The following is a 12,994-nucleotide window of genomic DNA, read 5'->3' on the forward strand; positions in this document are numbered from 1 at the left end:
GGTTCTTTATCATTTGTCACCATGCCTGTCACGTTCTAAAAAGTGACGCATGACATAACAAGTGATAAAACTGCGACCATGATACCGCTGCTATAGGGCTAAGATGGTCGGTTCTTTATCATTTGTCACCATGCCTGTCACGTTCTAAAAAGTGACGCATGACATGACAAGTGATAAAACTGCGACCATGATACCGCTGCTATAGGGCTAAGATGGTCGGCTCTTTATCATTTGTCACCATGCCTGTCACGTTCTAAAAAGTGACGCATGACATGACAAGTGATAAAACTGCGACCATGATACCGCTGCTATAGGGCCAAGATGGTCGGCTCTTTATCATTTGTCACCATGCCGGTCAGGTTCCAATAAGTATATAAGCGTGAAAGTGATGGGCATAGTGACAAGTGATAAAAATGGAACCAAGATGCCACCGCAGCTCCTCCACGAAACCTAGCAAGGTTTTCAGTTGCTAACTAGTTTATTACTTCACTGGTAAACTAGTTCATTAGTTTATGAGACTGCTAGCTTAACAGTCCAGACGCGATTTATTTATTTAGTTTTTTTTTTTATAGTACGTCGGTGGCAAACAAGCATACGGCCTGCCTGATGGTAAGCAGTCTCCGTAGCCTATGTACACCTGCAACTCTAGAGGAGTTACATGCGCGTTGCCGACCCTAACCCCACCCCCTTCGTTGAGCTCTGGCAACCTTACTCACCGGCAGGAACACAACACTATGAGTAGGGTCTAGTGTTATTTGGCTGCTGTGTTCTGTAAGGTGGAGGTACTTCCCCAGTTGGGCTCTGCTCTAGATCTGGAATGACATCTGCTGTGCTGTGCCCTACCACACAAGGCGAGATGACATTCACAATGCCCATACCTCTCTTGTATACATTTTATTTTCACACTTGGAGAGACTTGCTCTTAAAAAATTGCAGGTGACAATAAAAATCTTGCATTACCGAATGTTTCCGAGTCACCCTGCACTCGCAGTATCTGGAGCGGAAAATAAGTAATTGAGGCAAAAAGTAGAAAGTACAATGCTAAGCAAACAGGCCGGAAGCCATAATGTCTTATAAATTACCCGCTTTGATTAACTCAGAGATATAATTATGATGTAACCCGGACGTAATAGTCGAAAAATAAATACATTTTTTATGATTTAAATATTAAATAAATAAATATTAAATATTATAGGACATTATCACACAAATTGACTAAGTCCCACAGTGAGCTCAATAAGGCTTGTGTTGAGGGTACTTAGACAACGATATATATAATATATAAATATTTATAAATACTTAAATACATAGAAAAAACACCCATGACTCAGGAACAAATATCCATGCTCATCACACGAATAAATGCCCTTACCTAATTTGAACCCGGAACCATCGGCTTCATAGGCAGGGTCACTACCCACGAGGCCAGACCGGTCGTCAAAAAAAAGAAAGAAAGAAAGAAAATACATTCATTTAACGCCAATAAAAGAAGGCATGCATAAAAAAATACATTTGGATACAGCATAATGCCGCGGACAGCGGAGTCTTAGTAATAGGGTTTTACCCTTTGGGTACGGAACCCTAAAAACTAAACACACAAAATTAAAATAATATAAGAGGCAGATGAGCATGACGAATCGCTTGTTGGTAAGCGATTACCTTTGCCCATGGACACCAGAGGGGTTGCATGTGCATTGCCGGGATTTAAGATCTACGCTCGAAGTACGCTCTTTTCTTGTTGGTCGTATCAGTCCGGAAATACCACGGGCAGTAATTTATTTACCGATTTAGCTATGCGAAGCAGGAAGTTTCTGGAAACGACGACCGGTCTGGCCTAGTGGGACCCTGAATATGACGCCGATGGTCCCGTCCCGGGTTCAAATCCTGATAATGGCATTTAATGGTGTGATGAGCTCGGTCGTAGGAGATTAGGTGAGGTATAGGTGTTGTCTATGTATTTAAGTCTCGTCTTCTTCCTCGCGTTGTCCCGGCATTTTGCCACGGCTCATTGGAGCCTGGGGTCCGCTAAGTCCATTTGGCAAACTAATCCCTAGGATTAGCGTAGGCACTGACCTTCCAACCCAGAGGGTAAACTAGGCCTTATTGGAATTAGTCCGATTTCCTCACGATGTTTTTCCTTCACTGAAAAGCGACTGGTGAATATCAAATGATATTTCGTACATAAGTCCCGAAAAACTCATTGGTGCGAGCCAGGGTTTGAACCCGCGACCTCCGGATTGCAAGTCACACACTCTTACTGCTAGGCCACCAGCGCTTCTATGTATTTAAGTATTTATAAATTATATGTATACCTATATCCTTGTCCATGTACCAACAACTCGCCTTATTGAGCTTACTGCGGGACTTCAGTCAATGTCCTTCCCCGGGCAAGTCTACTATGCACAAGAAAACGTACGAGAACGGTAGATGGCAGCACTTGTTTAGGCGTGAAGTGTCAATGTACATGTTTATGCTTCCGATTCAGGCCACAAGATGGCAGACTATAAAATTTCATCTAAGTCGGTTCATGCGGTTTACCCACAAGATGACAACGTCCAATGCGCACGGTCCCTTTAATATTTCATCTAAATCGGTTCATGCGGTTTACTTTAGCGTGAAGACGTAACACATACAGAGTTATTGACTATAGATATTTCATCATACCACGCCGACAAAGTTACGGACAGAAGCTAGCCTTTCCATAAATGTAAGGCCTGAGTGGACGCTCGAGCTGGGCGTGCAGCGGTGTGGGGCGTGCGACGTGCGTGTTAAATAAATGCAAACGTATAGGAGCGGCCTTAGTGCACGCTGCTCACATCACTTGTGAGCCCGACGCCCCGCTGCACGCTCCGCCGAACGCTCCGCTTCGAGCGTCCACTCAGGCCTTACAAGGGTGTCTTCTAACTGGCGCGGTTGCACGGAGCGGGTTAATGAAAAATAATATGAACGTTGCTAACTGGCGCGGACGCGTGCAGCGGATTTTACCTACAATAGCACCCGCGTGAGTGAGCCCGCTCCGTGCACCCGCCCACGCGACGCGGACGGCCTAAATACGAATAAATTTAAAGCTGCTTAATTGTTTACTGTTCCTAATTATAAGTATTAGTACTTTGTGCAACGTGGGGGGTAAAACGGTTAAAAGTAACATTGTAAACAAGTCTAATACCAAGAACATTTGTGATGTGATATTCGTATGTGATATATTTACTGTCACATTTGGGAGTAAATAAATACAGTTTAATCCAAAATAAATAGTTGGTAATAACGATAAAAAAAGACTACCAATCCATATTTTTTGATATGTGAGACATGTAAGTCAATACATTCGGCAAACAGTTATTGAGTTATTTTTATTTCAACGGGACTAAATTTATGGCAGCTATAACTCTCTAGGGAGTTCAATCCATAACTCCCGCGGGAACAATGTAGGCCTTTGTCCTTCAGTAAAACTGCATATAATAAGATCTTTTTCGAGCAAGTGTGATGAAATAGATAGTAAAGAATAAAGTATCACGAAATGGCCTCATCTCAGCATGTTGCTGGCGACTTCCAATGCTCCAATGCTGATCCGATGAGACCATCAAGTGAGAAATAATCACGGAAGGTAACAGCCAAAAGGAAAGTTATATCTTTACAATCAGGTTTAAAAGTCGTCAGTATGGAAGGTAGAGGCAAGGAACAGAAACTCCTTAGGCAGAATTGTTGCAAAAGTGTCTGCTGTCAGCTATAAATAATAGTTACAAATCTCTCCAGAGTAGCGCTAGAGTAGCTAAGCACCTAAGCGTTATTGACGTAGTGAAGTGCGCTGTCTATGATTTGATTTTTTTCTCAAGTATTCTCGGTAGCGCCACCTATTTATGGTTTTTTACCGGACACTTTTTGGTATATGGAGATTTTGTTCCTTGCCTCTACCTTCCATAGTCGTCAGTTAAAATTGTGAACGATAGGCCCGACTAATAGTTCGGTGTGGACTGAATCACGGATCAATACCAGACATATTGCGCAGTTTAGTTAAGAACCATTTACATGGGACGATTTTATTTATACATTTTTGACGAGACGTTCCTTTACTTATATCTATCGTCACGTCTGAAAATATGGATACGGACAAGGTGAAAATACGTATACACTACCCTAATATATGGGTCATAAAGTCGTGTATACATATTTTTGGCACTTCGATCGAGTCGATGTTTTCAGACGTGACTGTATTCGATTTGTAAACTGCATAAATAAACTAGTAAATGAAGTACTCTATAACTAGTAGATAGTGATTTGCAGTCGCCATCAGAGTGGCCTAGGTGCTCACACATATCTGAACACGCATTATACCGCCTTGACAATGGACGCGTGTTCAGATATTTGTAAGCAACTTGGCCGCTCCGATATATCTGATGGCGGCTGTACCTACAGCAAAGACACGGAAGAACAAGTTAAGGATGACTGACGCTAGAAGACGACACGTCATTTTCTATGACGGCTGATCGGTGATCAAGTGGTGCTTTCCATAAAAAACGAAGCGTCCGAAGCTCCAGCCCGGCCCGGCCTAGCGTAAGTCATTTTTTTATATTAAAAACTGATCGGCGATTGGCTCTAGTCACACCTGATGGAAAGTGAAGACAGGGCCTAATGGAGCTCACCGGTTCAGTAGTAGCCTATTCACTCTTGCTTTAAACACTACATAGCTTAAGTGTTATGCAGTTATTATTAATACTGTATGGATTCCGTCTGAAATAAACATTTTTTTTAAAGAGATATCGGCCATATTTATCAGGGTATACAGATGGCGGGAGCACATTCCATTCTTTAGCCGTCCGTACCAAAAACGAGGAGGCAAACCGTTTCGTGCGAATAAATGGAACGTTTACCACGAACGGGTGCATTCGCTCCCCACGCCTGGATGTCCGATGATGAATAGGGGAAGGTAATAGGATCAGGTCGTGCAGTTCCTGTGCGCAGATGGGTCATCGCCAAAGAGTCTATGAGCCCGGAGCTCTAACGACCAGGGCTGCCAGCTGATATTCACCCTTTAAAGATACGGTTACGTCTGAAAATGTCGATACGAAAAATGTGCGAAAAATATGTATTACACGACTTTATTGTCTATATATTAAGGTAGTGTATACATATTTTTGGCACATTTTTCGTATCGATATTTTCAGACGTGACTGTACAATAAAATGTGTATATGACCCAATCAGACTTCGCCTAATAACCTACAGTGGAGACACTGTTCTACAAACCAAGTGACCTCACAATTCTCACAAACCTGTGTTCGAAGAGCTTGCGCTGGCGCAGCGTGTATTGGTCTCGGACAGACCAGGGTAATAATCGGGAGCATCGAAAAACCACATTTCTTGTCTCCCTCTCATCGCACAAGAGCAACAAAGGCAAATAATGACACTTAGATTGCCGATGTTGCCGTACGTCAAGATTTCCCGACATGTCAGGATTGGTCGTTTGTCACGATTGCGGGGGGATTTGACAGGTGTCAGGGTTTCTTAGAAATGGGCAACCATTAGAAGCTAGCTGAATAGTAAACTGTAGTATTTTTTCATCACACTTGCTCGAAAAAGATCTTATTAATACATGCAGGTGTACTGATGGACAAAGGCCTATTTTGTTCCCACGGGAGTTATGGATAGTGAAAAGGGAGTTATAGCTCTTTTTATTTTATTATGTCACTTATTCATACAAACCAAGTAGCATAAATGAGTTTTACTCTTAAAATACTGATGTTATTAATTTAATATTTTTGTTTATGTTTAAAATTATTCATTTGATTAATTTAACAGCCGTTTTAAATATTTTTACTTAATTCTAAATCGTGGCTGAATGCCGAATAGGTCTGAGGGCCTACCGCGACCACGTTCGACGTGTTGCCTCCCTGTCACACTTAAGAAAGAACTAACAAGTGCGACAGAGTGGCAACACGTCGAACGTGGTTCGCGGTAGGCTCTCTGTGCCTAAGATGCCTAACCTGTCAATAAATTACAAAATGGCGGACGAATGTTTGATGTCACCGTATTTAAGAATTATTTCGCTTAAAATTTAGTTTTTTCTTCACAAGTGTGATTGACCCGAGTATGAAAGAATATTGCAAACTCGGGTCCGAAATTTCACTTACCCCCCTCGTTGCACAATGTACTATTTACATAGCTTACGCGACATTTGTAACCCGATTAATCTGATACAAATTGCCATTCATGTTATAAAATGTATATGGTTCAAGCGCCAAACTAGGAGTACAACTTTGCACCTCTTCTACAATCAATAACTCTTTGGTGAAAGTTACATATAGTTCGTATCATTCACGATGACGCGCAGATTAGTGAAATTTAACCTGTAATAACATGGAAATACGAGTGAAGGCACGCGTCTTCGTGAATGACACGATGTATTAACTGGTTCCTGTGAGCCCAAAACTAGTAGGTGGTGGAAATGTTTCCACCGAGCCCGTATTTCTGGCGATGTGCCAAAGTGCATTTCCCGCAGCGCGAAAATTGCTATTTTCTGATTACGACCCTTTGTCTTCGGGGCAAATATGCTTCAGAGGGGATTTGGAGCGAATGTGTGCCAGCATAGTCAAGGTTTGTGCAAGATTTTTTCATTTCTTTCAGTCTTTATAAGTGATATCACTCACAAGGAAGGGTACCCAACTGTCCGACTCCGATTTGATTCATTTTGATATATGTTATAGAGTAGTCTAAAATAACGGATACGTATTTTTTTTTAGCTGCCCAAACTCAACCTATTGGGAGAAATTGTCCTCCAAAGTACTAAAAAGTTACTAAATCTTCTAACTCCTATAGAAAGTAATGCTCAAGCAACTTGCTAGTTAATGGCTTGTTTGATAATATGTTTGAGAGCAGGAAAAAATAATGTACACGTGTTTTGTTATATCTGCTTAAACTCGAGTTTTCCTAAAAAAACACCCGTCTTTATGTGTAACTATAGTGATAAGATATTATAAAACTTCGAATGTCGATTTTTTTAGTAAAAAATGAGTTTTTGCCGATATAACAAAACACGTGCTCATTATTTTTTGCTGCTTTCAAACATATACTCAAACCAGCCATTAACTAGCAAGTTGCTTGAGCATCACTTTCTATATGAGTTAGAAGATTTTGTAACTTTTTAGTACTTTGAAGGCCATTTTCTCCTAACAGGTTGAGTTTGGGCAGCTAAAAAAAAATACGTGTCCGTTATTTTCGACTACTCTATAACATATATCAAAATGAATCAAATCGGAGTCGGACAGTTGGTTACCCTTCCTTGTCAGACACAAAAAGAAGGAGCTTCGCTCCTTCTGTTCAACCACAGCCAAAGCGACGCAAGTCTGTAGAGGCCACCCAATCGTCGAAAGTACGTACCAGACGACTGAGGAAGACAAGAGTCGTCGCTCCTTTTGCCCCATACACCAAACTTCTATCAGCGGAGTATGTATCGAAACGCAAGGGTTAGAAGCGACTATAAGACTAAGTGTGGTCTTAGGTGGTGTTAGGGATTAAGCCCGGCAGTTTGTTAGGCTTCAAGCCGAGCGTGTTGCACATTACTATATGCAGTACGAGTTAGTGAAAGGCCTGAGTGGACGCTCGAAGCGGAGCGATCGGCGGGGCGTGCAGCGTGGCGTCGGGCTCACAAGTGATTTGAGCAGCGTGCACTAAGGCCACTCCTATACGTTTGCATTTGTTTAACATGCACGCCGCACGCCCCGCCCCGCTGCTCCCAACTCATGCGTCCACTCAGGCCTTACACTTAGTGTAAGGCCTGAGTGGACGCTTGGAGCGGAGCGTTCGGCGGGGCGTGCAGCGGGGCGGGCGAGCGTGAGATAGAGCGTCCAGTGAGTGGCCTCAGTGCACGCTCACCGCTCGTGTGAATCGGTCGCATTCACCGTGGCATCGACGTAGGACAACATTCTTGATTTCTTTTTAGAAGAGACTTCATGGCTCAAATGTGTCGTTTTTCTACAAAGCAAGGTCCTAGTGTCGTAGTGAAGCAAAGAAGACGGTTTGGAGAATTTCCCACTTTATACGAAACCTTAAGAAGCAATGGATTAAAAGTGAAAATAAATACTTTAATTTACCTTCCATTTATTTAAACAGTCTATTTTTGTAATGATAGCCAAAATGCTGGTTTATATTGTATTTCAATAATTATTTGTTTGCACGACATGACTGCACGCTCTTATCGCCGCTGCAAATCACAAACAGGTTTGAACCTCACCGCGACGCCCCGCTCGACGCCGCATTGCCCGCAAACTTGCCCGCTCGGCATTCGCTTTGAGCAGCGTCCACTCAGGACACCAGTATGAGTTTCATTTGTTTAACATGCACGCCGCACGCCCCGCCCCGCTGCTCCCAACTCATGCGTCCACTCAGGCCTTACACTTACTGTTTCATGGTGCCGGCCGCATAGAACTGGTTGAACATCTAACTCATACATCTTAGGATAACTTTTTGCGACCTCAAAGTTGACATATATGCTTTCTTTTTTCAACTTAAGAATGGCGTAAAAGACCTGCTAACGTTTTAAGCCCTTCATAATCTATTTCATAGTGCCGACACAGAAGTGGTTGAGCATCTTAACAGCGATCTCTTAAACTTAGGATTGCGAATATTCTTCTCGTATAGTTAGTATATTACTAATATTAGGTCATTACCTATGAAATTGGCGTTTTGTATGGAGAACTTAAACCAAATTCGATTTTTAATACAATGATTTTGACGGATTGTTTTGTGATGGCATTTTCAAACCAAACAAATTTTTGCCAGTAATCTGAGACTAAAAATGGCACATTTTCTATCTCATATATTTTTTTAATCTGTCCCGTCAGTAAAATATAAGTCATTTAAATACTCGAGCCGGCAGCACATGAAAAGAGCTGTTTTCAGGGCGGTATTCTGAATACATAAAACAATAAAAGTAGCAAATAATTGTATGTAAAATCGTTGTTATATAGCGCACTAATGAAATTAAAAAATACTTCGAAGTTACTGTTAAAATAAATAAACTATGACATGACTAATACTTATGAACAAAAACGCCAATTTCATACAACACTGGAGGTACTTGCAGATACTCTGATCTGACCGATCCTTCATGATGTATCCTCTGACTGCCTCGACACAAGCGAACGAGCCCGTCCAAGTTACTCCGTGTCCCCACCTCTTCCTAAAACTACCGTGTTGCCAACAGTATAATATTATTAACACGCTTTTATTAGGTCGACCTGTATGTAACTATGTAATGGAATCTAAGGTAACTAATTTAAACATCTTCCAAGGATCGTAGCGTCATGAAAATTGGCAGCTGTATGTAGTTCTGATAACAATACAATAATATGGTACTGTCGAACTGATCTGATGATGGAGCCGGAAGATATGAACTGGAACTTCATGATGGAACATCGTATCATAGCTGTGTTTAGATTTGTTAGAAGAGTCTTGTAATGAACTTTGACCACGATTAGGTTTCAAGGTCTGATGATGAAGCCGGAAGATAGGCACTGGCATTCCCTGATGGAATATCGTATCATAGTCGTGTTTGCACTTGTGAGAAAGGTCACGTAATGGAGTTTGAACACGATCATGTTTCACATTAATAAGAGCGTGTTTTTCTAGTGTTTTTTAAACTATTAATTTATTTTTCCAACTACCCCTGTATTAATCAGTAGAATTATTATTTTAAACATAAATAAATCATGATATTATATTCTACCTTAGGCTTGGGACGTAGGCTTTTCTTACCTTAAGTTTAGGGTAAAAGTCCGGCAGTCTGTTGGGCTTCAACCCGAGCGTGTTGCACATCTCTCTGTGCAGTGCGAGGATCTGTTTCATGGTGCCTGCTGCGCAGAAGTGGTTGAGCATTTCGGCCGCGAGCGCGCACTCGGGCGGCGTCGGCTCCGCTCGCCCACGATTCATGTTGGGGCTGGAAAGATACATCTGGTTAAATCTAAGGCCTGAGTGCACGCTCGAAGCGGAGCGTTCTGCGGGGCGTGCAGCGTGGCGTCGGGCTTACAAGTGTTTAAGCAGCGTGCACTAAGGCCGCTCCTATACTTTTCCGTTTGTTTAACATGCACGCCGCACGCCCCGCCCCGCTACACGCCCAACTCGAACGTCCACTCAGGCCTTACACTAAAAGGGAAAAATAGCTTTTCAAATCAAACGATATAACGGTTTTTTTTTTCGGCATTTCGGGAGAACGAAATTTTAACAACTCATTTTGATTTTGATGTCGATCGCTTCAGCATAATGTGGCCCTAGTGAAAAAGGGTACAAGTCTCTGGCAGTTTAGGTGTATAAGGGCATAAGTGTTACGTGGAACTTACACCCCTTTACACCTGCGCTGCCGGAGACTTGTACCCTTTTTCACTAGGGCCACAGAATATATTCTAGGTGTTTTAGCTTTTTTGAAAAAAAAGGAAGACCTATAAACCTAGTTTTTCATTGTGTCAATAACATACTGAAAAATCATGTTGAATGGAAAATATTTAGAAGTGGAGAAACGTTTTCTCTTTTTGTATATACGGTCAGGTGGTATCCCTCTTAATTAAATAAAGTACCTGGGCGACCGAGCTTTGCTCGGTTATAACTATTTATTGTAATATGGTGGTGTATAGGTGATAATCATAACTACATTTTTTTGCTAAATTAAACTTGTCTAAAACAATAAAAATTAAAAAAATATATATAAACTTGAACATATAAAAAAAAAAGTTAGTCACCGGGCGAGATTCGAACCCGTAACACTCGTTTCTAGCCGTCCGCGTCTTAACCCCCTGGACCAGACGGACAGTGGCCAGCAACACGAAATTAGCGACCATATTCTGCGTTGAAAGAAAAACGCATGAAAACTCGAAAACACGCGTTTTCCCAAACATAAGACTAATCTAGATCGATTGTATACCCCCAAAAACCCCTATATACCAAATTTCAGCGAAATCGTTAGAGCCGTTATAACTTATAACATAAGTATTGGAGGACAATCATAAACAAATCGACGTAGCACCAAAGCGTGTACTATGGGTACTGCGCGACGATATACATACGTATATAGACAAATACATACTTAGTAGATACTCAAACGATTTCCGTGCTATGGCGTGTCCGCCGTGTTACATTTTACAAACATGGGCTACCACCAGTCCGGCACTGATAAATATAGTTTATTATTCAAGTAGGCATATTACAATGCGCTTATGAACGTCAAATAAAGCTACACCGGCTCTAACCCTACACCTCTGACCCGAGAAGATTTAAATCCCCCCTCAATTGGAGGAGGGAATCCCAATACGGACCGGCAAGAAACTCGGCGGGACACATCTTTTCAAAACATTACATGTTAAACATGCATTAAATAAATAAAAAATACAATTTAGATTACGATAGAAATCATGCAATTACATACAGTAGGTACTTTTCTTTATAGAAATTTGATATATATATATGTCATATCAAACCATACAAATACGTAGCACTTTCAGAAAACATATCGAATTCTTACAAAAGGAAAAGAAAAATAAAATTAATAAAACAATATACATTATATAAGTCTGACAGATTGCTATACCTACAAACAATATTTGATGTGCTTTCTTACCTGAGCTGTACTAAGATAATCGTTTGCTGACCGACATATCGAGAACCTAACTTATTTTCTATGCATCCCGCTCGTACTCGCATATAAGTGCTAGCGAGATGTACAGAAAGTAATTTACGATCTCGATAGCGTATATGTCAGTTTTGACACTGTCTGTAACTCATGGTACGGGTATAGGGACCGTGCGCGTTGGAGGGTCTGCCATCTTGTGGCCTGAATCGGAACCATAAACATGCACATGTACACGTCACGTGTTTTCTTGTGCGTAGTAGGTTCTGCCATCTTGTGGGCTACATCGGAACAAAAAACATCACATTTACGCCTCGCGCCAAAAATCTGACGGCTCCTGTGCTGCCTGCTACAGTTCATGCACGCTCCCTATAGGTTATTTTCCGCGAGGGAAAGCCACTTTGACTTCCAAAACGCACATAGGAATGTATAATACCCGTTTGCCTTTAAAATGCCCAACGTAGTTTGATATGCGCTTTCTAGATACAACATACGTTACATATGGAAATACGGGTCCCGCATTAAAGTTCATGTTTATTAATGAAAAATGTGTTGTTTTGCTCCCCACTTTCCTCTCTGGACATTAACATTATTGAAAATATTGTTACGCAATTTGCTAGCATCATTACCATACAATAAATTGTGTTGAAAATATGGAAATATTTTCCATAAAGTTGAACTAGGGAGGAAAACGGGGACTAGATTCGCATGGCAAAGCGGTCTTCCACTAAAACTATATCATGTCATCATTGTCAAGAGGGCGCTGTTATTCTCATTGTTCAGTTTAGTATGAAAAATTTAATTCCAACGAAATTCCGCAATATGGCGCGTGATCATATATCACTGTTCAAGCAGCTTAGCTTGCTAGCTTTATATATATATATTGACGACCGGTTTGGCCTAGTGGGTAGTGACAATGCCTACGAAGCTGATGGTCCCGGGTTCAAATCCTGGTAAGGGCATGTATTTGTGTGATGAGCATGGATATTTGTTCCTGAGTTTTCTATGTATTTAAGTATTTATTCATATTTATATACTATATTATATATATCGTTGTTTAAGTACCCTCAATACAAGCCTTATTGAGCTTACTGTGGGACTTAGTCAATTTGTGTAATAATGTCCTATAATATTTATTTATTTAATAGCCACATTCATTACACTTAATTAAGTACGTCCACGCGAAAACCGACTGAAAGACGTTCGCATAAGGTCCAAAAACACTAGCGTCTTTTGAGAGCTATTGTTCCGTCTACACTACCGCCCCTAGCAGCGAAAAGTAAACGTGGTATTCCTCATTGCAATACTTATTGGATTTATGGGGAAAACCTTTAGGAGCAATTCCTAGCTAAGCAACTTTTCTTGAAGCTATATTTCTGTCGCG

General features: G+C 41.2%; 1 protein-coding gene across 1 annotated transcript in view; it reads right to left on the bottom strand.

Moving 5' to 3' along the window:
• The window catches only part of LOC133526308 (F-actin-monooxygenase MICAL3-like), a 65,374-nt gene that overhangs the window by 25,182 nt on the left and 27,198 nt on the right, over window positions 1–12,994 (bottom strand). Inside the window, exon 2 of the mRNA XM_061862865.1 lies at window positions 9,750–9,930. Coding sequence (XP_061718849.1) covers window positions 9,750–9,923 — 174 coding nt within the window. The 5' untranslated portion in view covers window positions 9,924–9,930. The remainder of the gene's footprint in view (window positions 1–9,749; window positions 9,931–12,994) is intronic.

The sequence above is a fragment of the Cydia pomonella genome, chromosome 1 (genome assembly GCF_033807575.1).
Source record: "Cydia pomonella isolate Wapato2018A chromosome 1, ilCydPomo1, whole genome shotgun sequence".
In the NCBI taxonomy this organism is placed as follows: Eukaryota; Metazoa; Arthropoda; class Insecta; order Lepidoptera; family Tortricidae; genus Cydia; species Cydia pomonella.